Source organism: Amphiura filiformis, chromosome 18 (assembly GCF_039555335.1).
Source record: "Amphiura filiformis chromosome 18, Afil_fr2py, whole genome shotgun sequence".
NCBI lineage: Eukaryota > Metazoa > Echinodermata > Ophiuroidea > Amphilepidida > Amphiuridae > Amphiura > Amphiura filiformis.
In genome coordinates, this window is record NC_092645.1 from 2,793,333 (window position 1) to 2,821,138 (window position 27,806).

At 37.7% G+C, this 27,806-nt stretch overlaps 1 protein-coding gene across 1 annotated transcript in view; it reads right to left on the minus strand.

Moving 5' to 3' along the window:
• Positions 1 to 23,089, minus strand: part of LOC140139750 (CUB and sushi domain-containing protein 3-like) — a 59,170-nt gene extending 36,081 nt beyond the window's left edge. The window contains exons 1-9 of the mRNA XM_072161457.1: positions 22,832 to 23,089; positions 19,020 to 19,139; positions 10,788 to 11,141; positions 10,444 to 10,500; positions 8,418 to 8,759; positions 8,102 to 8,164; positions 3,616 to 3,969; positions 2,942 to 2,998; positions 1,411 to 1,503 (exon numbers count right to left, since the gene is read on the minus strand). Of these exons, the coding sequence (XP_072017558.1) occupies positions 1,411 to 1,503; positions 2,942 to 2,998; positions 3,616 to 3,969; positions 8,102 to 8,164; positions 8,418 to 8,759; positions 10,444 to 10,500; positions 10,788 to 11,141; positions 19,020 to 19,116 (1,417 nt within the window). The 5' untranslated portion in view covers positions 19,117 to 19,139; positions 22,832 to 23,089. The remainder of the gene's footprint in view (positions 1 to 1,410; positions 1,504 to 2,941; positions 2,999 to 3,615; positions 3,970 to 8,101; positions 8,165 to 8,417; positions 8,760 to 10,443; positions 10,501 to 10,787; positions 11,142 to 19,019; positions 19,140 to 22,831) is intronic.
• Between the last annotated feature and the right edge of the window lie 4,717 nt (positions 23,090 to 27,806).

Sequence of the window (27,806 nt, forward strand, 5' to 3'; positions counted from 1 at the left end):
CAAAGCATTGTATTTTGTCTAGGTATGTATTATCAACAATGAACAATGAGAGGATATTTCTAAACCTCTTTGACTTGGGGATGATTTGAAATGACCGCCAATTATGACTGTTGGATATTTATTACCAGAACTGTAGAAAAGAGACACATATACAGCTCAACTGATCATACTTTTCCTACATTCGACCTTGCATGATTTTTGAGTTGACACAGTCATGAAAATAACTATAGATACTTGACAGACCATTAGTAGCCCAGTTCTGAACCTTTTCATTGATCATTCATAACAATGGGTATCTGATGGATCAGTGAAGATAAGAAGGGATTATAATATATCCGTAACCTTGATATTATAGTACATCTCGAGGAAAAAGTGCAATGGACATGTTTTCATTTTATGTTTCAAATATCCCGCGCATGAAAATTGAGTATTTAACCCAAAATGGAAAATGGAACAACTTATTGGAAATCTGTTTTAACAGATTTTTTTGACATCTTTTTCTGCACTGTATTATACCTAAATTAAGAAATTTGGTAAATATTCAAAGAAAATATAGGTCATCCAAAAAATTGTGATTTTTACACATTTTGGGGCAAAAAAGGAAAAATAAGCAAAAATACCAAAATCTGTTTAACAGCTTCATTCATCAAGTCATAACAAACGGCCTACATGCTTAATTTCTAATAAAATATTGAAATTGTGAAAAATATAGGTATTTATTGATGTTCATGTTTTTTTTTTTTAATATGCTAATAATAAATTATGCAAATTATGAAATTGCAAAATAAAGTTTCTACATAGCATACATCTTTCAAGTGTGATGTTCAAAATGACAGACATCAAAAAGAGATTCGATGAAATGTTAAGGTGTAGTAACAATTTTGGCATGGACTGTCTGGTTAGGCAAAGTACGGTAAGTTGAGCTGTAGAACCGATAAAAAATACAATTTTGTCAAAGGAACAGAGTTCAACAAATCACAACCCCGCTTTTGGATATTGTTTGAAGTCAAATGATATACCATTTCAAAGCTTATGGTATATATTTTCTAAACGCGAAATAAAACAAAATTGACCAGGGGCCGACTTTACGGCTGATTCGCCGCGTCCAGTCACATATATAAATCTCATTTTTCGTCTTAAACTTACTTCCATCTTCTACATCAGTTACTAATAGTGAAAATCCTTGGTATGTAGCTCTATAGCTTGATGTGAATTCAAATAATAAACCCTCGTTAATGGGGGATATAATACGTGCGTATGGCGTGTAAGTACCAAGTCGACCAGAATAAGTAAGAGCCCGCGGCTGGTTGATAGTCCCAACATACAAAAAGTCAAAATTTTTACGGATATCGAAGACCAACAATTGCACCATGACCCTCCTCGTTGCTGACGGTGTCACTGTCCACTCACATGTAATGTCATTCGGATAATCTGCAGGGTAGCCAGGTGATCGTATGGTAATAGAGGCGTCTAATGATAACCGAATTTCCTCGTTTGGGCATTCTGTGTTAAATTACAGAATGAGAATTGTATGTTTAAAAGAAATTCGAATGAGTCAAATCAATAAAATGGTACTGTATTGAATCTAATGCGACCTCTAGAAGCAAAGTTATAAGCATTTAAATGGATTAAGGTCCAATTTTGATAGTGACAATTTGGCTTATACAAGGAGAAAAGATTCCAACCAGTGCAACAAAGAGACAACACATTTTCTTAAAGTAGTAATTTTTCTTTCACTTTTTTTATTCTCTATACTTTTCACAACTTTTATTTATTTTTTAGTTCTTTTGTTTCAGTTTTCTTTACTTCCTTTTGTTTCAGTTCTTTTGCCTCCATGAATATTCGGATACTTGCTGGGCGCAGTATACTATTAGTATAGACCGCTTGACATGTGACGTCATTGCCCGGCAATATGCGCGCGAATTATGGCAATTTTCATTGTTCTTTGCCCTGCAGTGTGCGTGCGCATCGTAGTTTGCTCAGGGCACGTGCATTTTAAATCGCCCACTATATTTCATACAAGAGTACAAAGAAATCCATTGAACAGTGTAGCGGTTCGTTCAAGCATATCGATAGACCAGTCCCTCCCCTTTGTTGATAAACAATGATGTTAAGTTGTCTATACACACAGGCGGCATTGCACAATGAACACTGTAAAGGTATTCGCTGTCAAAGTGTCGTAATAATCGGATTAACTACTATAGCAATAGGGTAAAACAATTTGTGAATGTATCGCGCTGCACTACGAGCATATTGTACTCATCACCTGTGTATAGGTCTGCAATCATAGATTGAATACAATACCGCTCCTTTCAAATATACTAATCTTACAGGTGCAAGTGACCATCTTGATATGGTTCAATGCAGAGGTACCGCGTGAACGTACTAGTGAAGAGCGATATATTCAAAAATTGTTTTACCTTATTGTTATGGTAGTTAATCCGATTATTACATCACTTCGACGGCGAATAGGTAAATAACTCGCTTCCTAGCCACATGGGTTGATATAGCTCAGTGGTTAGAGCATCGCTTCAGGAACAGGAAAGGTCGTGGGTTCAAGTCCCTTTAGCAGCAAAGTTCTTTTTGCTACGCTCGCCCCATCTGTTTCAATTAATACTTCGAGGTTTGTGCTACACCAATTTCTTTCGCCTACGTGTATACTAAAAATACTTAGTCTGTCTAGCCCTTCATCATCATCATTATCATCATCATCATCATCATCATCATCATCATCATCATCATTATCATCATCGTCATCATCATGACCCTCTATATCCCACCTCTAAAAATACGACTTGTTTGTGGGTGTGGACAATCAGTTTTGGTTAATAAATAATGCGACATAATCACGCTAGTCCAGTGAATTGAGTCAGTTGTGAACATTATGGCATAACCGTCATAATCTCATTTTCAGGGAAGCTGCGCAATGTCCCTCACTTACCGTTGCAGGTGAATGATTGGCGGTTGAACTCCAAACCATTTTTGCAAAGGGTATAATCTAGTGAGAGAAATAAATGTTTCATTAGAAATTTCAAAAACTAAATTGTTCCTACTCATCGTTTTCCGTGTTTGTTGACGCCGTTCCTCCGGTGCCATTCGCTCGATCACGTTTACCAATAAGATATATATACAAAAATAAGTATGTGACACTGATGTCTTTCTTGAATGCAGATAATAGTTACTATGTTAACTAACGATACAATATCGTATATAATGCTTATAATTAGTGCCGTGCCAGGTTTGCGGAACAGCGGGAGTCACAAACTTGTGAATGTACCGACAAAAACACATGATTTCACCGAATGGGTGTTCTTGCATGTCACGTCAGCGACACCCCACCTTCAGTAGCGTCCAGTGCCGTACTGGAACTAGTGCACGTGAAGTGCGCTAATATTTGCAATCTCGATACTTAAATATGTGCCAAAATGAGGTTAATTTTTAGACTGAAACGCAGATTTGAGCCAATTCTGTTAATATGAACTGTCGGTACATACCGCCCATGATTCCTGGGGGTGGGGACCGGCCCCGCCACCGCCCCCACTAGCTAAACCACTGCTCATAAGATGTTGTAAAACCAGAGTGAATCTTGCTTTTTCGTTTGTATATATATCTCACCTCCATCTTCTACATCAGTTACTGATAATGAGAATCCTTGCCGTGAGTGGCTCCCATCTGATATGAATTCAAATAGTAAACCTTCGTTACTGGGGGATATGATTCGCGCGTCATGACGAGAGTCAAGGAAACCAGTATAAATAAGAGCCCTAGAATTGTTCATAGTTCCAACATACAAAAAGTCATCTCCATCTTCAAGTTGCAAGTATATGATTTGCACCATGACCCTCCTTGTCGCTGATGGTGTCACTGTCCATTCACATGTAATGTCGTTCGGATAATGTACAGGGTAGCCAGGTGATTGTATCGCAACGGTGTCATCTAAAGATAACTGAATGTTTTGGTTTGGGCAATCTGTGTTGAATTATAAAATGAGAACATGTTATGTTTTAAATTTTGAATGACCAAATCAAGTTGTTTGTTTGTCCGCACCCAACCGATCCATATCTTGAATTTTATTATTAATCCAAGGGATCAATTCTCACATATGGCTTATTAGATCATTTGATGTGGTCTAGGGATATACTTCAGCAGATAAATACAAATCTAGGCATTACATTAAAAATGATACATCTCTTGAAACTATAATTTCGGAAAGATGTATTTATGCAACCAGGTGAGACGCACCAAAATCCGCCTAAACATGCTAAACAAAGCGAAAGATGACCAGTTGCATGTTTATGCAACATTATATTATGGCGATGACACTGAACACAGTATATAACAGTAATAAGGCTTATACTTAATGGTTGAGAGGATTATTGAATCCACATATAAAATGAAATACACAGTTTATTTATCAACCAAAAAACTTTCAGCTGCACTTTAAAGGAGTCCATTGACAGAGCAAGCTTGACACTCAGTGGTAATCCATTTCACTTTTTGTGTCTATTTAGTGAAGGCTTTTTGGCGACTGGAAGGGAGAGAAGGGAGAAATAAAGAGAGAAAACGAACAAAGAAGTTGTTGGCTCTGGGTGGGATTCGAGTCCGAAACCCCTCGCATGCCTTCAGTAGGCCGCCGACACCTAGCCACGGGTCCTTCGCTGCCCGGGCCAGCAAATTCATGCCCATATATCACCTAGGGTGATTGCGTCATCACATGCCGTGTGATGCACGCACCCGCCGTGAAGTTGTTTGTAGTGTTTTGTAGTACTCAGGCTTGTTAGGGTTACTGACATACTTTACACGCTTTATCAATGGACCAAACCCTATAGATTTTTCAATCTGGTCTCCCAACTAAATTGCGTTATAGTCAGTTTACAAATGACCTTAAACGGATATAAGGCAGTTTAAGCAGGGTTTAGGATAGCTTAAAAATTGCGGCCTCTGTTGATAGAGTGATTCCCGTAAGATAGCTGAAATATGGGGTTCTACTGTTGGTCAATGTTACATTAAAGGAGGATTTCGTGATCCTGGCATCCTCTTTTTATGACATGTTTCAGTACATATCCACGAAAAAAGCCTATTCCCAAAATTTCAGTTGGTTCCGATTTTGCGTTTGCGAGTTATGCATGATTATGTGTATTACACTGCTCCATAGACAATGCGTTGTAATTTCGATCTGGTGCACCAGAACGAAATTCAAATTTCACGATATCTTAGCTAAACGAATTAATCTGCAAGAGATATTTTGTACATAAACATTATGTAGCCAGAGGTTTCCAGCGATACAAAAATCTCAACTTTTTTTGAGGAAAGTGGGGGGATGAGGCTGTGGATCACAAAATGCCCCTTTAAGGTTACCTTTGCTTTCTTGCCCTGCAGGGCCCTTATATTGGGGTTCCCCTTAGAGTGTTTAGTCGTCGTATTGGAGTCGCCGGCCTCGGGCTTGCCGGCTCTGCGGCTCTGCGGCCTTGATGTTTTGGGTTTTTTATACTGGGGCAAAAAATTTCATACTTAGAGATAGCCCGTAAACCATTTCATATTTTGTTCATTTTTATACTTTTACCCCATAATTTAACTCATTCGTCAGGCCCTGCCCTTTATCGGGGGCTAAATCATAGAGCTTGTTAGATATCCATATTTTGCGGTTAATGGTTTTTTGTTGCCCTACGAGGCAAAATAGTTAGATATCCACATTTCGCGGTTAGTGGTTCTTGTTTAAATGTTTGTTGGTCTGAGTCTGGGCATCATCGTTGGGTCACATTTAACAAATCAATGATATGATATAGAGGGTCTGTACCATGTAATGCGACATAAATTACCCTTGTCTAGTGAAAATTGGGATAGGTGCTCTTTCGTCGATATGACTTAAAACTTTTTAAAGTTGTGACAGTTAGTTTCTAGTTGTGAATTCATACCATATGTCATCATTGACCAGTAAACAACAGGTGGATTTGAGAATATGAACATACTAGTAATAGTTATTCCACGAGTGGCCTTCAGGCCAGGAGTGGAATAAGTAACTTGTACCAGCCCAGAGTGATACATGGCAAAAGAGACCACTGTCTGGCCAACACATGTTATTTATTACACAAAATGCTGTATGTTGACCATCTATGTTTACAAACATGCTGAGGTCATGGTTATGTCCTAAAAGTATACACTGACATGGAACCCTTGTTGTGAGGTTACATAATGTTGTCTGGAAAATTTTAATTGAAAAAAAGGACCACTCTCTGGCACACCTGTTATGAGGATGGTACAAGTAGTCTACCATCTCATGTGTTATGTCTGGAGCAGGTCATCTCTTTGGGTGGGTCTGTTTACTTTTTGAAGTATATACTAGAGGGTGGGACAGGTAATCTCCCATGTGACTAGTTATGTCTGGAGTGGGACATGGGAGTGGTACATGGGTTTTGACTCCACTCTCCAGGAGTGGTACTAGGCAGTAAAATCACCAAGTATGGTACAATGGCCACTGGTAAATTTCTAGGGTCTGGCTCTTGTCTGGGTCAGTCTTGGTTTTTGCTCCCACAGTGAAATAATTTTCGCAGAAAGCTATGTTCACTGCAAGTTTTACTATGTTCTAAACTCTGGTTATCATGGTTATATTATGTTGATGTTGGTATTTTAAATTGCTTCTTTGCACTAAACTACGACAGCTGGAATTAGCTTCGTATATTCAGATGAGGAAAATTTACGAAGTGAAACTAAGTTAAAATAAAATAGGTTACATACAGCCTGTCTCAAAAAAATTGTGCAAGTGAAAAGCGCCCTCTATGGCAATTAGAGAATACCGTTGTGACATAATGCTTACATCAACGTCACGGGCACAGTCTTAGCTCTCAAATGCCGTTTGTTCTGTTCAATTTGCTTGTTCCAATTTCGAGATATGTTTATTTAACAACGTAAGGGTAAAATCACAATTGTGCCACTTTTACTAGGGAAGAGAGCTGTACATGTAAATCAATGATTGCACTCCTCCTTTCGGGGCGCATGCATTAGACGCATCAACATCAGCACGCGTGCATTATTTTGTCTAATATCTCTCCCAACAAGTAATACGCGTTCATAACATATACAAGTGCGCAATATTTGTTTGTCTTTTAACATGTCTTAAGTGACTAAGAGAACAGCATTTACCATGATAAAATCATTGACATGCACATGTATTTAATTTTTTACAGCAGAATGTGAAATATTTATTTATCTTTTAATCTCTTTTAAGTGGAAAAAGGGAATCATCATTCCTGCATCATGAAAAAACAGTAAAATTGATGCATTCTTTTGATTTCACGAAGGAACTCTTGATAAACTTGATGCTCTCACTGTCACATGTAAAGCCCTCTTCCTCAGTAAAAGTGGCACAATTTTGATTTTACCCTTTCGTCTTTAACTAAACATGTCTCGAGATTAAAACAAGCAAATTGAACAGAACAAACGGCACTTGACAGCTAAGACTACGCCCTTGACGTTGATGTAAGCATTATGTCATAACGGTATTTTGTAATGGCTAGAGAGGGCGCTTTTTACTTGCACAATTTTTTTTGAGACAGGCTGTATATCAGTGTTAAGTGGTATAGTCAAGACTAGACATTATGAGTGATCTGACACTGAAGGCCCTCAGGTAATCTGTACCTGGCCTGGTATTAACCCCTTGCATGGAGCTGGTTCCAATGCTCAAAAATTCATCATGATTTAACATTAACCAAGGTAAAAATGTTGCAATAAAGAATAACGAGAAAGAATAACTTAATATCTTTATAAGAACAATGGCCCCTGCATGAGATGTCAATGTTGAATTTTACCACATACCAAATGTATGTGCCAGTGGCATAGAGGTTCAGGGAAGAAGGACAAGGGTTATTACACATGGCTTGGTTGCGGCTCTCTCCTGCTGACAGTGGTATGTGAAAAAAGGATCAGGAAGAGAAAATATATTATTCCCGATATCAGCTATTTGGAGGTATAATCTTTAAGGAGATGTCCACAATATCATAATGGCATTTGGTAACTGGCAATATCGATTGTAGTAACCTCACTTTCGTTGAATATGCATAGCACCCCCACCCAACCCACCCAACCCACACACACCCACACTTACTGTAGCAGGTGAATGATTCGTGGCTGATCTCAATCTCCAATCCATTTTGGCAAAGGGTATAATCTAGTCAGAAAAATAAATACTTGTTTCATTAGAATTAAAAAAAAATACTTGCCGTTAAGCAATTTTTATATGAAATTAAAATATATTTATCATGTTCATGTGTTCCGTATTATATTTACCAATAATTAATACAAATATAGTTGTTTGGCATTGATAAAGTGAAACACAATACGAAATACATTTTGTAACTATTCATAATTTATTTGTAAAACCAAACGTGATATAAATCTTTTGTTTTCGCCATATTTCTCACCTCCGTCTTCTACATCAGTTCCCAATAAAGAGAATCCTTCGTATGTGCCAATAAAGTTTGTTCTAAATTCAAATAGTAAACCTTCGTTTATGGGGGAAATGATACGTGCGAGAGGCGTTTCAAAACCAGTATAAGCAAGAGCTCTAGGATTGTTGATAGTTCCTACATACAAAAAGTCAGATCCCCTTTGAAGTCTGAAATCCAGGAATTGCACAAGTACCCTTCTCATCGCTGATGGTGTTACTGTCCATTCGCAAATAAAGTTGTCTCTATAATCTGCAGGGTAGCCAGGTGATTGTATCATGACGGACGCGTTCAAAGATAATTTCTCGTTTGGGCAATCTGTGTTAAATTATAGAATGAGAAAATGTAATGCCTTTAACAAATTCGAATGAGTCAAAAACAACTTGTTTGTTCACACCCAACTTATCTTTATCTTACAAAAAAGGACAAAAACAAACAATGTACAAAAGAAGGGACTACATTAAGCACCGACCCAAGCTAGGTATGGGTTGTGCAATGATAATTACATGTAGGGGTTATCAGAAATCATTTGATGAAAATACCACGAGTGGAACAGGCACTTATCCCGGGCACATATATACATCATCAGATGAATAATAATATAACCAGGGATACCCTGGACAGCTGTAGATTCCTTTACTAGCACACCACCAACTCACTGATTTCGCTACGTAGACGATACCTGGGTGAAGCTGACCCCCTTCTTTGAACATAATCAATCAAGTTCACCCAAGAACCCATCATTAGTTTTCCATAATTTTTCGCCCTTTTTTCCATGATATTTGTTCTTACCGCCCCATGAGCCCTACCCTTTTTTCTCTTTAATTATTCTTCTTGCCGCCCCTTTATCTTTAGTCGCCCCTTCTTTTTTGCCGCCTACTGCTTTTACCCCGGGGACGCCCTCAAAGCCCTTCCCCCAAATACCCGCATGAAAGAAGGAAAACTTGCTTTGGTGCACGTCAGAAACGACGGTAAAATTGAAACGTCAGTGTACCGGAAGGACGGGCATACTGATCAATACTTACTGCTCGACTCGTATCTTCCCCAACATTTTCATGGCAAGCTTTAGTGGGTAATTAGCTTCAGTCGTCGAACCGTGTGTGTTGCATGCATGTGTGTTCAATCAACAAAACAAAGCAAACAAGACCGGTCTAGTCTTGACTAGGCCTAGCCTACTGATGCATAGCTAGGCATCTGTCTCTTGTCCTATGTCCTTTCGAGTTTAATTGGCTAAGGTTTAGCTACCCAAGCGCCCGAATACAAAAATGCTTTTAACCAATCAGATGCCAAACAAAATGTATGAGGTGTATATAACAGATATAAACGGCTCTTTATTCGGGAGATGGTGAGAACTGTTTCCCCTTGGTAATCTTGAGACATTGGGTCTACTATTTCCCCTCGATCTGACGGCTCCCTAACTAATAATTTTATAATTGGATTCGATATTCCAGAATACCTTATAATATAGATATCAAAATAATATCAGAAAGCATGGAAATTTGTAAATTGACGGTTTTTGTCAATTTGGATGCATCATTGGCGTCCATTTTGGATTTCAAACAATTTTAACCTGGGCACCATTCATTTTTAATTTTGAGCCGAACAAGTGAGGTAAAGCAAAGAAAATTGGAATTTACTACTAGCGCTATTATATGTTACTCCGACGGTTGTAATACAGTACGATCCTCTGGCGTGTGTGTGTGTCCGCACGCCGTATACGTAGTATGTGTTATGAACATCGCATACGCGTTCGACTAATATTTCTATCGTAATAATAAAACGCCGGTTGCGGCGTTTTATTCAAAATCTCGGATTTTTACAAAATTATAGCACCTAAAGTCTTGATTTTTGCAGAGAATCTTTGTTTACTAAAGTACATTACAATCGTGTAAAAACCTGAATTTAACATTTTTTTGAGGGCGTTCTCTTAATATAATATGGCTTTAATATCATGGTAAACTCTCTTTGAGGTAAGCTGCGGCGTATAGCACCCTTCACTTACCGTAGCAGATGAATGACTCGTGGAAGATCTCCAAACCATTTGGACAAACGCTGTAATCTAGTCAAATAAACAGATATTTGTTTCATTGAAAACACATAATACTTGCTGTTAAGTATATATTAAAATATATTTATCTTGTTCCGTGCTCTCTACATGTTAGTTGAAGTCATTCGCGTGATCACATTTGCCAGTCAGTAATGCACAAATTGTTATGCGGCACTGATAAAAGAAGTATAAAGTGAAAAAAAAAACACGATAAAAAATACATTTGTAACTCTTCATGATATAATTATTTGTAAAACCAGGCTCACTGTAAATATTTGTTCTTCATAAATATTCCTTACCTCCATCGTCTACATCAGTTAGCAATAATTCGAATCCTTGAGTTCTACCACTTTCGTCTGTTCTGAATTCAAATTGTAACCCTTCGTTAACGGGGGATACGATACGTGCATGAGTCCTTTCAACACCAGAGTAAGTAAGAACCCTAGGATTTCTAATAGTTCCAATATGCAAAAATTCATTTAAAGAACCGTGACCCTCCTCGAGTTTCAGGAAGCGCAAGAGGACCCTTCTCATCGCTGATGGTGTTACTGTCCACTCACATCTAATGTTATTCTCATAAGATCCAGTGTACCAACGTGATTGTATCGTGACGGATGTATTGAAGGATAAATGAGTTTCCTCGTTTGGACAACCTGTGGTAAATCAAAGTATGAGAACTTGTTAGGTTTAAAAAAATTCGAATGATCCAAATCATGTAGTTTATTTGTCTACAAACGATCCTTATCTTCAAAATCAGGACAGTCAAAAGTTTTACTGTACAAAAGAAGGGACAGTTTAAGTTTTAAACAAACATGATTACAAGAACCAGTGACACAAGCTTGGTGTATGTTGTGCACTAATGGGGACCAAACGTCATGTAGGGATTATTAGAGGTCATTTGATACAAATGGAGCAGGGGTATACTTTATTAGATACGTACATAACAGGGAAAATAAATACATTATTATACACATAAGTCGACGAAAAAAGAAAACCCTGTTCTACGGGCCCGACCGACCTAGATTTTGAACAAATTGGGGGAAAAATTTTCCTGTACAAATGAATGCCGACCCAAATTTCGGAAATTTCAGGAACAAAATTTTTATTTTGTATCTTCTCAAATTGCAAATTATTTACAGATTTTAGTGATTTTTTGGTCATTTCAAAAAAAAAAAAAAAAAAAAGGCCGACCGACCGACCCAATTTGAAAGGTCCGTCCGCCCGTAGAACAGGATTTCTTTTTTTCGTCGCCTAATGGCATATTTCTTCAAACAGTAGGCCTATTAAAGATATAACATGATTATATTATGAAACACGCATACAACATACATGCAAGACTCACAGAAAAAACATCGTTAACAAAGAGTACCAGCCGCATGTTTCTCTAGACTATGCCATAGTCGAATTTTATTAAAAATATGTTATTATTAGTCATGATGAATCCATTTCGTTGAACTCAAAATTATACTGATGTTTATTAAATTAAAGTATTCAATAGTAAAATTAATTAATAGAAGCTCGATTATTCTCATTTGATGTTTAATTTATTTGAGTTCATTAATCATAATTTATGGCAATGATAGTTGCAAAATAGAACAGTTTGTAATCTATGATTTACAAAGTGCGCATGAAAAAATACCATATACCCTTTAACTATTTTAACCCCACAGAATGTATATAAAGAGTTAAAAAATATCAGACGATTAGTGACAATAAAAGTAATTGAATGCAACATTATCTTGCATAATTATAACAGCTAAATGCAATAACTCCATGGCAAGTGCGATTATCTTGACGAATGCATTGCACGAGTACATTATCCGTCATATACTTTGAGTGTATTAAAACAATAAGCAATATTAATTGCTGTATTCATTATATTAGTTTGAATATTAGGTAAAATATCTTAAATTTTAAAAACACCGTCAGGTCATTGACCAGGTAGCATTTACTAGTAACTGGTCAAGAAAATCAATCACTGTATAAGTTAGCTATCAATGGTATCGATTGCGCCATACCCCATACTTTAGTAACTTATTATTCACGCATGGTTTGTAACCAATTGACTTTATGTTGTGATCATTTAATATCGTGGTTCCGAACACAGAGAGCACTGAAGCAGTTGACCTGGAAACAATCGATTTTGACGTAGCACTACATGTAGTACTACGGTGAATGGAGATGAGAGAATAAACTTATATATCAATATCAACTGGACTTTATAGTTCTACAATTTGAACTTTAAAATCTACTAATATTGTTAAAACACACGACAGTGGAATTTTTCAATTTGTTCAGTATTGTAAAGCATGATCATGATATTATACGCTAGTGTGTGTTTCCCGGGCGTGTTTATGTTATCTTAGGTATAGGCCTACATGTAATTCATTTGTAAAATGCTGAATATCTGGTAATGGTGTCATCTTGTATAATTATGGTCCACCTGTTTTTAGCCCTTTTTAATTAATAGAAGCTCGATTATTCTCATTTGATGTTTAATTTATTTGAGTTCATTAATCATAATTTATGGCAATGATAGTTGCAAAATAGAACAGTTTGTAATCTATGATTTACAAAGTGCGCATGAAAAAATACCATATACCCTTTAACTATTTTAACACCACAGAATGTATATTCGTACTTTTTGGTGGTATATATATCGAACATAGTTGTATAAGTTATATAGTAATGTGAAAGTAGTATTTCTAGTATTTGAGCGTGCACGTATTATCTAAAATCTATTGTTTAGCGTGCGGGTTTTAGATAATGTATTGTTTAGCGTGCAGGTTTATATAAACCTGCACGCGAAGTAGTTGGCGAAAATAATGCACGGCAGAAGAAATCATAACGATGAATAGAAACGGGCACTAGAAGTATATGGACAGATATTAAATGCACATTATGAAAATTCATAGCTTATTTACCAAACAAGAAAGTTTTCCACTTTGACCCAAATTTGGTCACTATGATTATTTGATGGTGCAACAAGTGTCATACGATCAACTTCCGGTTAAAGTTCATCCACTTCCGGTCTATGGCCCAAAACGTGATCTTCACTAAAAATGCTACTCCTTCAACAAATTATATAGCACAATAACGTCACTTGCACACATGCATTGTTTGTAGCCAATCGGTAATCGGTAATTATCCTTGATATGAGGGGATATGACAAATATATCTGAGGTCATCCGAGGCCAAAGGTCAAATGGGGTCAAACGTTAAAATCTGACCGATTGGGCTAAGCTTGATGCAACTCATCCTTGATATGTGGGAAACATGAAACTATCCAGGTTGCCAAGGAGAATTTCAGTGTGTTGTTAAGGAAATTTAATTGGATTACGTAACACTTCCCCAAGCCAAGCACTGATGGACTAGGTCACTGCACAAAAACAACACAACTTAAAATGCTTTTTTTATCAATATGTGGCATTAAAATTTAGTGGTTTTTTTTAGTTTTGAGCAAGTCAAGCATGTCCTTTTCCGAAGATATAAAACATTTAAAAATCCGAGCACGAGAAGTGCATCTTTGGTGAAGCTTAAAATATGACCAAAATTATGCCGATTTTCATCAAAAACTAACGCAAATGACGCCTAAATTTCCTACCTTTGAAAATTTCTCACGGGTTTATACTCACAGAGTAGTTAGAGAGATATATTCCGAAATTAAATCCAAAAGTTCAAGCATGTAGTAGACCGCAAACAAAAGTGCCACAACGTTAACTGTCACCATGCAGTTTCAAAACCAGCCGCCACAAGTCCAAAATGGAAGGTTTCCAATGTTTACGAAATGGTGTCAACACAGCACGGTGGGCTGCACGCACTATCATTAAAATGCGACTATTTTATTTATCTAGATGTTCAAATCATGATAATTCTAGTAAAATTGGAGCACAAAGTGATTAAGTAGTTCATAAATACAATATTTCAATTGATATACATAAATTTATATAATGGAGAAATATATCAATTCATTTGTGGAACTTCCAAAAGTATACCGGTGGCGACCCCGGTCAGTCCCACGATGCATGCAGCACATGATGACACGCTACACGTGTGTGAGCACCCTGTGCATAGCAATGGCACTTTACACCGCTGGCTGGTACTGCTACAGTCGCAAATTTTGTTGACAAATCACGAAGTCACAGTGTCTCTTTAACTAAATTACATCAATATTATGGTAGACATTTATGATCCTTGACTTCAACCGTCAGTGTGGGCTTAGAGAATTCAAATTACCCGGGCCTGTGCATAGCGTTAATCCCCTTAGCAACCGGAAGACTGTATCAATCGGAGACCATCCGAGGTCAAACAACAAATGTTAACGTTACCCGATGGGGCTTAAACTCGGAGGTCAAAGGTCAAATGGGGTCAACTGTTCTCCCACCAAATACGGGTGCGGTAGAAATGGCTCCATAGCCTATAATGACTAGCTCTATAAGTACTATATATACAGGGTGTCCCAATTTTTTCTCCTATTTTTGAAAAGTTGATTAAATATATTTTGGTATGTAAAGAAACCTTTAATCGTTAGCTTTAATAAACCAAAACAATTATTTCAATCGGCTCACAACTTTTGAAGATATGTCCTTTTGAATAAAAGTATCCGTTTTTCACTCTGTCCACGGATAGCAAACAGAGTGGTTAGGATGGCTCATGCTGTAGAGTGGCCTGCACGATCACCAGACCTCACACCACTTTTTTCCTTTGTGGCAAAATCCAAGACCTTCGCAAACGTATTACTGAATGCATTCGCAAGTATCCGGTGCACAAGGATGGTACGCAACGCAATTGATGCAATGAGGACCAGGGCTGAAACCTGTATTCGCCAAGGAGGCAACCAGGCAGAGGGCAGAGCAGCACAGTAAACTCAGTTCAGAAGAACCAAAGACAAACCAAACAGCCTTTTAGGGCTACCTTTTACCCTAAAAAAGAAATGACTTATGTTGTAAATAAAAAAAGAAAAAACAACAAAGTAAGAAAGTAAGAAACATAATAAAAAATAAGTAATTGCAAGTAAAGCAAAAGAAGTCTCGTTCGGCATCCATATTACTCACAAATTAATGACACAATTAACAAAATCTTGCCCAAAAACCCACCGATAAAGCCCATTCCATAAATAAAGTTATTTTATAAAGTTATCATTGACGAATGTTTGATATTCATGCATGGTATGTGTACTCCTTTTCAATCTTTGAAGTAGCCAAACCTTCTCTGTGGACAGAGTCAGAAACGGGTACATTTCTTTAAAAGAGCATATCTTCAAAAGTTGTGAACCGATTAATATAATTGTTTTGGTTTATTAAAGCTAACGACTAAAGGTTTCCTTACATACCAAAATATTTTTGATTAAAATTTCAAAAACAGGAGAAAAAGAGGGCGCAATGAGTGGCCTCTTTTTTTTGGGACACCCTGTATATCCCCGCCAAATATGTCTAATTTCATGATTTACGGAAACCTATTGGACTATATGAAAAGATTCTGAAAACGATTTTTATTTTAGCAGATGAAACGATGTTCGAAAAGAATCATTAGAGATTTTGCGAAATGAAGTTTGCAAAGTTACTTCCACTTCTACGACAACTTCACATATGTGACCCGGCAGCACAAACGAGCCGTAAATTCTCTAAATTGTATTCTGTGTTACGGTGTAAAATGTGTACGAAGGTCGTATTCATCGATAACTTAAGCTGGCCCGACATCCGTCTTATTTTGATAGTCAAAAACTAACCAATAATCCTATTGTTGAAGTGGATAATAAGCTTCTACCTTAGATGGCCGGCTATAGAACTTTTAATAACTCTGGTCTTTGTTTGCTTTTGCTAAATCCTGTTCAAGTGGTGGGTTACCAGTCATTGTATTTTGTACAGGTATGCATAACCAACAATTAACAATGAGAGAACTTTCTTAAACCTCGTTGACTTGGGGATGATGAAATGACCGCCAATTATGACTGTTTGATATATATTGCCAGCAATGTGGAAAAAGAGACACATGTAAAAACGTAAAAAGCTTTAATTTTGTTGAAGGAGCAAAGTTTAACAAACCATAACCACGCTTCTGGATATCGTTTGAAGTCAAATGATATACCATTTTTAAGTTTATGATGTTTATTTTTTAAACACGAAATAAAACAAAATTGACCGGGGGAGGAATTTACGGCTCATTCGCCGTGGACGGTCACATATATCGATTGTTTTCAAAGACAGCCATGTGTAAGCGACTGCAGCAAAATGTCTTCCTTTTGTTATATCGAGTGGGTTGTTGGTCATACTCAGACACAAAAGACTACCTTAGGCGCTAAATTTAAATAATCATGAATGAACTCACTAGGTGAAGACCTTCTCAACTGGGATTATGTCAGGAGCCAGCGCCAATGCCTTATTATTATGCTATTTTTTGTGAAACGGATGTTGTAGTATGACAGGTCACCACCTTTGAGTTTAACCTGCTTACGTCACAACTTGACCGGGGCCTACAGTTCAGCGATCAGGAAGATACCTCTCAGGTTGAACTCAAAGGTGATGACCTGTAATACTACAACATCCGTTTCACATGTCAATGAACTTTTACCGCCAGATGATCAGTAGGGCTGATGATGCGTTCAGGATTGGACGTGAAAATTTCCCACTCAAAAATAGTAAGTCCAGTTGACTAGATTATAGTTCAATATTAATATTGTTTACAACCTGGATGAATGATAATCTTCACAAACGTAACGCATAACGAAGCTTGTTATAAATACGTCTATAGCTTCAAAACTAATAATTATTATCACACTATTTCAACATAGAAGGAAGGATGATTTATTTACGCACATTTTGATACCCTATTTGTCAAATGTCGTTTAATATTAACAACACAGTAGTGCTTTTAAAGAAAAATACCCGAATTTAAAAGTTGCGGTTTACATCGATCAATGGTTATTCACGGCCCTGCATTTATTATATCGCCTTGATAAGAGTTCGAAGCCCTGTCATCAACAGAGGGCGGTAATCCCACGGTATAGAATGTCCCAATGTCTGATGAACCACGCTAATGAGCTGGTCAGTAACCATAGAAAAAGCTTGTTTCCGGCAAAAATTGACAAGTAACTATCATTTCTAGATACAGTACGTTACTATATAGAAGGTCGTGCGATGGGCAATAATATTCCTCATGAATATTAATGTCATGTTGATGACATCAAAATACTCGAATTGTTGATTTTGACATTTTGAAACATTTAAAGCTAAAAAGACACATAAAATCAATCAGAAATATTTTTCTTCATTTCACATGAGTTTCCATGCCGAAATTCTAGCATCAGAGTAATCTCCTTTTCAAGATACAGCTTTTGTATTATGCACACAGATAGTGATGCCCGTTTGTGCTGTTTTATGATAGTTTTTCATATCCGACGTATGGCGTTTTCAGGTTATTGATCGCTAGATGGAAGCAAACATGATACATATTACGTAATATTCCATGCCTGTGCGGGGAGTTGAACCCTAGCGACCAGAACTATGAACACTTTGAAGTGTTAGCACTTTGCAGGGCCGTGATATTACGCAGGCATTGTGGCACCTAAAAGTCGGGTATCTGCCAGGTTTTAATGTGCATCCCCCCAGGACTCTACCAAACCAACTTTTTTAACTTCCTTTTATGGTCCTATAACACAATCAAGATGTTAACAAAAAATATTTCCCGGCACTCCGGCCATATTCAAGGTTAAAGGTCAACACAGGGGTCAAATTTCAAAGTTGCTCAAATCTGGTTAACAAGCACACCAAATTATTTCTCTCATTGCAAGGTTTCAGAAAAAGTATAGTTTGACCTACCTGCGACATACCGTTCTTGAGTTATAAGCAAAAAGGTCACATTTTGGGCGGTGGTCGGGGCCAAAAATTAAAAATGCTCCAATTTGAACGAAATTGGTCTCAAATTGCTTGTTATGTAAAAATAAGTCAAATAAGGAATAGTTGTAACCATGTAGGATGTTTCGTTACCTAGGAAACGTCACAACATAGGTTGTGGTCAATAGGCTGTAATGGGGGATTGACCTTTATGGCCAATTTGGTCAATAACGAAGCATTTTTGACAGTGTAAACAATTCCGTTTTTGACTTGCTTTTGCATGACGAGCAATTTGAGACCATTTGCGTTGAAATCGGAGCATTTTTACCTCCCTGTCCACTTCCAATGACCTCCCTCTCCTCCTCCCTACCCCCTTTCTTACAATATGCAACATATGGCATGTTCTATTTAAAATATATGCATCTGCTATACTCTTTCCAGAAGCATGCTACACAGCTAGCCCCAGTAAAAACAAAGTCATTTTTAATTCAACTCAATTCCATTGCCGTTGAAGTCGTCACAGACCGCCAGCTGATTTCTTTACGCCATGATCATACACAAAAGTATTTATCAGGCTTGACGTTTGCAGCAGAAAATTATTTTAACCTAATTCAATCACTAATTTTCAACAACATGTGGTGTGTTTTTACCCATTCCAAAAAAGATATTTATTGATATTCTTATGTCCGTTGCTCTTACCCATTTGTCCGGAAATTCTACGAGGAAACAGAAAACATAGTAAACCCACAGCGAACATGCCCAACATAAAAGGTCGCAGTCCTTCGTCGGCAGCCATCTTCTATAATTGTGACCCTTTACCTGCGGAGATCAAGCTCAAACGAATGACAAGTTGCATTTCCTATAAACTTATTTTACAACTTTTATAATACTTAAAAATATGGCAAAATATAGTTAAAATGTGCAGATGCCAAAATTGGTTTAAAGAAATACAATATAATGCCTAGATTTATTAAGAGGTTCTTAGATCAAGGCGATAATCCTTTTAAGGGTAGACGAGGTATTGTTGGTCGAAGCAACCACAAATCGATTTTCATTATCTAGATCAATATATTATTGAAAATTAACACCTTTCTGTTTTGCAAAAGTTCATTCTACAAATCATATACTTTGCAAACTTGCTTAATTTATTGTTGTTAATTAGTTATGTACGTTTTACAAAATTGTTGTTGTTTCAGCCCTCTTTACAACGTAACTCAAGAACCGCAGCACCTATAAAAGTATATATGTGATATTTGAATTCTTCTACACGCTCGCTATGAATTGAGCAATGCAGTTTTTGCCAAAGCTCACTACCATTCGTAAGATGCTGTGAACTACCAAATCGCAACAGTTTAAAATAACTAATAACCTTAAGATCAATACGAACCTAGTGTTTTTTATTTTCAAACTTAGTTTTGAACTACAGGTATAACGGCAATACATGCAGGAGAGTTATACAGTTTACACATTGAACCGTATCCTGCAAGTTAGCTTTGGACAATAGAAACTTGATGACAAGTTTTCGTCAGGTTGTAGTATCTGTATGCATACATTGGTAAAAGGACTCAGTAAACGCCCTTGCATTTAACTTCCTTCCAATCTATGCAATATTTCTAATCATGTTCATGAAACCCACAACCGAGTGCATGCTCTCAAGGAAATCTTGCCCCCCCCCCCAACTTTATATCAAGAGGGACGATGTATTTTAATGAATTACCTCAAATAGGAAAAAATTCCCGTCGAGTAATTCTCGGAGCATTCAAGCATATTCTTTTCATTCATGGCACCATTTTTAGTTCACTATCTTCGTTAAATGTTGGTATTTAAAGTGCTCCTACACAGTATGAGCATCTAATGTAATCCCAGCTGGCCTAGGTATTTTAAATGTATTTTTACTTAGTGTTTTTTTATAAAGTATAATTATACAATATTAATTTTAATGTATATGTTTTGTCTCAAACAGCTTGATTTTATTTGGCAGGGATGGGCTTCTCCAAAGGCGTTCCAGTTTCCAGAAAGCTGCCTAGGCTAGTGCTTTTCTTCTTTTTAGGTCTTCCGCACTAGAGCCCATCTTGGAACCCAAGTACTTGAAGTCTGTGACATGGTTGATGGTACTACCATGGACTTGAAGTGTTGGTTGGGCGTTACAGTTTGCAGTCATATATTCTGTCTTAGGTGCGCTGATGACAAGGCCTAGATCTGCTGCTGCAGTTGCAGTCTTAGTAAGCTGCGACTGGGCCCGGGCTGTGGAAGATTCCAACAGGGCAATATCATCAGCAAAATCTAGGTCATTCAGCCTCCCAGCAGGATACCTGCTTGACCGACGTGGGTAGGTAACAATTCCAGCGTCAATTCCAGAAGTTGATTTCTTCAGAAGGTAATCTACCAGGATAATGACCAGGAATGGTGCCAACACATCACCCTGAAGCACTCCAGTTGTTACTTGGAAAGGCTCTGCGATACTTTCATCTACCATAATGGCACTATTGGAGTCCTTGTAGAGCACCTGGATGGCATTGACCACAACCTTTGGTATTCCATAATGCCGCAGCACTGAAAACATGACGGACCTGTTGATGGAGTCGTAGGCTTTTTTGAAGTCCACAAAATTGAATGTCAAGGGAAGTTGGTACTCCTTGAAGCCTTCCATCACCCTCCTCAAAATGTGTATTTGCTGAGCATCTAAAGCCAGTCTGGCTGCTTCTCAGTATTAGGATCAATGTGAGGTCGGGTCCTGTTCAAAAGGATCTTGTTGTACACTTTTGCGGCAATGGACATAAGCGAAATACCACGGTAGTTTGTCATGAGAGAGAGTCGCCTCTCTTTGGTAGAGGAATGATTACATTTGTAACCCATTGACGTGGCGGTGTCAGCGTTGAGAATACTCATGCAGAATTCGAGAATCATATCAACCATGCTATCCCCTCCTCCCTGAAGTGCTTCAGCAGTTATAGCACAGTCCAATGCTGCTGCCTTGTTGGTCTTCATGTCTGCTATTGCTTTGACTACTTCTTCACGAGTTGGGGGCTCAGTGATGATAGGAAGATCTTCATCTTCAACAGCTGGTGCAGGAAGTTCTGAAGCTGCTGTGCCACTGTCGTTGTTAAGGAGTGAGCCAAAATATTCCTTCCATTCCTCAAGCAGTTCGTGGTAACTGGTTGGGGTTGTGCCATCCCTCTTTTTAACTTTCACCAGTTTCATTGAGTTCTTCCCAGAAAGCGAGTGTATGATTTTCCAGGTGGTGGTGTAATTTCCCATCTCGTCGGCCACCTTCAGGTCTTCCAGGCTGGTGTTCAAGTTCTTCCATCTTTCTCTAGCTTGACGAGACTTTGAAATGGAGTACCGCCTTTTGGCCTCATCCCTTTCAAGTTTAAGTCGGTTGAATCTGATACCCAACTTGGCAGTCCGCATGGCTCTTGCTTTCCAATAACTTTCTCAGCAACTTCACGAACTGCTGTTTCAAAGGTCTCATACATATCAGAGATGGGTGTGGTGTCATCCAAGTTCAATACCTGGAATCTATTTGATAGCTCCAGCTGAAATTCCTCCTTTGTATCAGGATCTTGCAACTTCTTCCAGTTGAATTTTGGTCTCTTGCAAGGTTTTTCTTTGCTTGTTCGCAGACTGGCAGCTAGACGGACGCTCTACTGAGTTGTATGCTCGACAGTTGCGGAGAGAATGTATCCACCTGCTATTTATTAGAATGTGATCTAACTGTGCATGGGTTGATCCAGCGGGATGGGTCCAAGTCCAGAGATGGTTCCTGGGTTGGGGAATCTCATCTGGGCCGGTCTGAGATTGTACTCCTGGCAAGTGTTGACCAGACGATCACCATTGTCATTGGCTGAATCATGGTAGCAGTATGGGCCAATGAACAAAATCACTGTTAATATACTGTGTAAATAATAAACGGAGGCATTATTTTTGTCTGAAATGTTTAGAGCTTGGCAAACACCCAAATGGTCACTTAAATTAGTTTTCTTTCTTTAGTAAACCTCTAGCCTTCGCAAGATTTGAAAATAAAACTTTGATTTTTCTATAGTCACAGCCCATAGCTGCTCTTGATCGATATAAGTTGCTATCCACCTGAGTCATACATAACAAAACAGTTTCTTTAAGGGTAGACAAGGTACTGTTGGTCGAAACAGCCAAAAAATATCGATTTTTATTATGTAAATCAATATATTATTGAAAAAAAACCACTTTGATGTTTTGCAAAAGTTCATTCTACAAACCATATACTTTCAAACCTTGCTTGATTTATAGTTGGTAAAGAGTTATGTACGTTTATGTAAGTGTTGCAGGTGTTTCAGCCCTCCTACAACATAACTCAAACATTACAGGACCTACAAAAGTATATATGTGTGCGATTTTTCCCAAAGCTGACTACCATTCTGCAAATGCTGTGAACTACCAAATCGCAACACTTTAAAATAGTGTCAAACCTTAATTCATGAAATATTAACGACTTCATGATGTAAAAGTATATACACATATTTAACATTACTTACCTCTCTGACAAATCAGATCCACATACAGATTCTTGATGTGCGATATTTCCAAAAACTTGCTACACATCCACTCCAACTTGTAGAGTAGGTGGGCACCTGTATTTGTCAAACTCCGAGAAGAAGTGTTTAGTGTTCCATCGAGTTGATATCTCCAAAATGATGGGCTTACCTGTATGTAAATGTCACATTTGTAGGGTAGGTGCCGGGGGTAGGTGTACACACTAGGATCCACAACATGTTCATCTATCAGGGCACAGTTCTTTAACCCCATACATTTGTATATTCATTGAATGAACTTGGAAAATTTGGGAATGACCTTAGAAAACTCATACTCTTCAACTTGAGGTCAAATTTTGCACTATAAGTGTTTAATTGAGGTTATTGAACTTTGCCGTTGGGATGAGGCCATTGTGGTAGTGTGTAATAGTTGGGTGATTGTCCATACAACTTTAACAAAGTAACAAATTCAGGTCCCTGGAGGCAACTTTGAATAGAAAATTACATCAAACAATAAGTGATAAAGATTGGTAAACTTGAATGCAATAGACCAATTTGGTAATCCCCAAAATTCTTTGCGATTGAAACCGATACTACGTCATCGTCAATGTGTTCATCGTATCACTCCCGACCAAACGGACGTGCGCCATCGATGTGACGTATTCTCGGTTTCAATCGTAAAGGCTTTCGGGATATTCCTAAAATGTGACTCCACACAAGGTCAAACCAACAATACAACATGCATGGTTGGATTGAAATTCCTTCCATGATCACGAGACTCAATATGATCACGAGCCGCACGCGTGTTTATTTTTTTGAAACCATAATAGGCCGCAATACGCAAAATCTAACCCAAACCGTAACCTTAACCCTAAACTTAACCCTAAACGCTTACCCTAACCCTAAGGGTAAATGGTAGTGCGGCCCATTATGAATTCATAAAAGAAATTAAGCACACGGTTCACAGTGACATAGTTCATGTAATATATAATATTGTGGGCATGAACAACATAGTAACATAAATGACATCCAGTAAAAACATAATTAATGACCCCAGGATTTGAACCTGGGACATTTGGAGCAATGCTCTACCAACGAGTCAGATACTCAGATGGGAAAGCTAGAACATGGACATTACTATCTAGAGGCCATGCCATCAGTTCAACACCAATCCCCACACGAGAAATTATATCGCCCATTAAACATGTTAAAGACTACTATTATATCGTCCATTAAAGACTATTATTGTATCATTGCACCACTGTGGTCCCGGGTTCAAGCCCCGGTCGTGCCCAAGAACTGTATGTACGTTTGGATTATTTGGATTATCCCAATGCTCGTATCGCAGGTTTTCTCCAGGATCTCCAGTTTCCTCCTGCTTTCAAAATCGGTGATTAGGTGTTTGGTTATGGTGGATGTTACAATCTAAGTGCGGAAAGGTTTGCGCTGGGTTCGGCTGCAACCAGCCTATTTGATGCGATCTGATTGTGATGATTCACCAGGCAGCTAAATTACAGCGCTTTAAATTCTTTGTAAAAATGCGCTATATAAATCCAAAATTTATTATATTATTATTTATTTGTTCAGTACTCCACTTGCTTGTCGAAATACTAGAAGGTAATCCAAACTTTATTTACCTGTCCTTTTTACAATAATATAACTGAAGTTAACTGAACTTTCACCTAAATTTCTACACAGAAGGTTAAAGCTTGTGAAAAAGACAATGTATTCCCGATCAAAATCGTTTCAATGTAAATTATATTCAAGCGAACTTTCCATTATGCAGACCTAAGTGGCTAAGGTTCATTGCGTCTTTATATGGTATAATACAGTTAGCAACCTGGACAACCGATTCTTTAGAAATGCTTAGTCGCGCTAAAAGTCGATCGATACATGTTAAAATCAGCACAATTCAGAGATACACCTTTTTGCTATGAAATTAATTTTCTCGGTCAAATATAAAGCAATATTTTTTTTTTTTTCAGTAATGTCAGTTAAAAACTTGGTGCTTGGATATACATTTTTTTTACAAATCCTGGTGTTAAAATTAAGCATCAAATTGTGTTTTTTAGTGTGATATTTTTGATTTTTATAGGCCTTCAGTTCGCCCACGAGCTTTTTACGGAATTCATTTTTAGCGTCTCAAACTAATATAGTTTGCTAAAGAAAGATATTTCCCACCTCTGTAAAGCACATCGTGTGGGTCTATATATTATAGTTTTGTCAGAATTTCCGTTTTTGTTTTACCCTTTTTTCCTTCATGCTCCGAACATGTCTAACTCAGTACTTTTATCTCGAGAGCAACCAGCAGAAATAGTCGATATTTCCTTTGTTGTTTATCCAGGTCAATTTTCCATTGAAAGCAAATTGCCCGACCAGCGATTTGGTAGCCCAAATCCCCAATTGAGTGCTCTGGTTAAACATGATCAGTAGAAGCGCTATAGGCCTGGGAATTTCTTTGCTATATTGAAGTTCTAGCAACACTGTAGCCATGCCGGTATTCCCAAAGAGCTTTTAAATAGAAATAGAGTCGCAATAGATTATATAATCTTTTGTTCGTTTGATGCCGATTAGAAGTTGCGACAGGCTATTCATAAAAGTGGTACCATTGTTTCGAATAAAGGGGTTCCGCCATTAAATTGGTCACTGATCCGGCATCATATTAACGCTCTACACAACAGGCGAGTATCAATAAGTGACCACACTACAGTCATGTGTAAGGGCAGTCATGTGTAAAGTGGTACCATTGTACTCAATGTATCCCAAATGTGTGCTTGTGTGGGTCTGAAGACTATAAGGAGGCTTTAGATGTCGATGCAATCATCTTTACCACCCACCTGACGATAGGTGTTTCATTTAAATAAATTGAATGCTCTTGGTGATCGATTACACATTAGAATGTATGAAGGCTGCCATTTCCAGTCCATATATCTATATTACACTATAATGGTAATCGCTATACGTATACATGTAAGTATAAGTATAGGCCTATAAAGGTTGTTTTTAAGAAATTTCCATTTAATGTTATTTTAAGAAGGAGATTGGTATAGAAATAGTGGCGTACCCAAAGAGGGTGAGGGGTTGGGGAGGGACAGATTCACCTCTGTGAGAAGTCTTGGGAGGGAGGAGGGATATGGAGAATGAGAGAGGGCTGGAGGAAGGGATAATAAAGGCAAGTAGATAAATAGAAATATAAGGAAAATGATGGGAATGAGAGAGGGAGGGTGAGAGGGGACAATGAGAGCGAGGGAGTGATAAAATGTAGGCCTAGGAAAAAATAAGTACAGAGAAGGGAAAAGAAAGGAATGGTGAATACATTTATTATTAGGCCTATATAATAACTAAACACATCACAGCACTGGGCAGCCATTGAACGATGTCAATGCCTTTATTCGTTACGTAATTAAAACGCCCAGTCAGATGTATTTCACACCTACCAAACACAACTCACCCAATTTCGCAAACTGGACGTTGAATGTACACTCTCATGAATATTGATTGGCAACATTTTCCAATATGTCAGCGCTCTAATCGGAAACAATAGAACAATAGACCCTGCAGAGCGTTGGGTATTCCTATTAAACCCAGGGATATCGATCCACAATGCTAGTATTAGCCTTAGATTTCACTCGTTGATTTTGAAAAATGGTCAGCCGGCAGTAAAAATAGTGAAATGAAAACGCAAATTCTGACAAAACTATGATATATCGCTCACGGTGATGTGCGTTAGAAAGTTGGGAAAAATCCTTCATTAGCGAACTATCTTACTTTGAAAAGCTAAAAGGTTGATCCAAAAAAAGGCTCGCGGGCAGAGTTTAAGCCTATCAAAATCGAAAATCTTACACTAAATGACTAAATTTCACGCCTAAGTTTAACACTAGAATTTGAAAAAAAAATACAGTATCAAGCACTACAATTTTTCCTGACATTTACTGAAAAAATGAAAATGATTTCTTTTCATTTGGCCGAGAAAATTAATTTTACATCGAAAAGGTGTAACTAAAAATTTAGCTCATTTCAACACCAAATTCGATCGTTTGTATTGCCTCATTAAATGACTGAGTGAGCCTTGCATAACAAAAGAATCGGTTGTCCAGGATGCTAACTGAATAATGACTTAACCTCAGCTTGGTGGGAAAACAGAAATAAATTATACTTACATAAATTATACCTACATATTTAGTGTCAACGAACACGATTTCAGAAAATAACTGCATTATAAGTGTTTCATATCAGTTTAACGGCTACTACATGGAAAATAATCACCGAAATAATGTTAGAACCTACACTACTGTTTTGGTTAAATTTAGAAAGTGTAGATTTTAGATATAGTCAGGCAAGCAGAAATTCTAAAATTATTGAAATTTCTACACATTTAGCTTTCGTCTCTACAAGCGTACTGAAATTATTAATATCAAGATGGCTGCCAACGAAGGACTGCGCATGCATATTTTATGTAATGCACGTTCGTTATAGGTTTTGTCTTTCTTCTACTTCCTCGTGGAATTTACGGACTGACTTCTTCTTCTTCTTCTTCTTCTTCTTCATCATCTTCTTCGTCTTCTTCTTCTTCTTCTTATTATTATTATTATTATTATTACCATTATTATTATTATTAACAAATACTTATATGGCGCTCTACAGATATCACAGCGCCTTAGAATAATACAAAAATACAAACAAACCAAGAAGCAAAAATAAAAAAGAAGCACAAATATAATAAAAAAATCCCTAAACTTTAGGGAATAAATGGGATTTTAGATGGTGTTTGAAGATGTGGACGGACGCCGTCTCTCTGATGCCAACAAGAAGCTGCAATCCACGAAAAAAAGGTTGGCACATTATCGCGGATTGTGGTTCAAAAGATATGGGCCAACCACGTGAAATGCTTTGTCACCAGCCGTACACCTCGAGCGTGGAACAACAAGCAGTGCCGCCGAGAGCCATTACGGGCCCGGGGGCAATGTGAACGCACGGG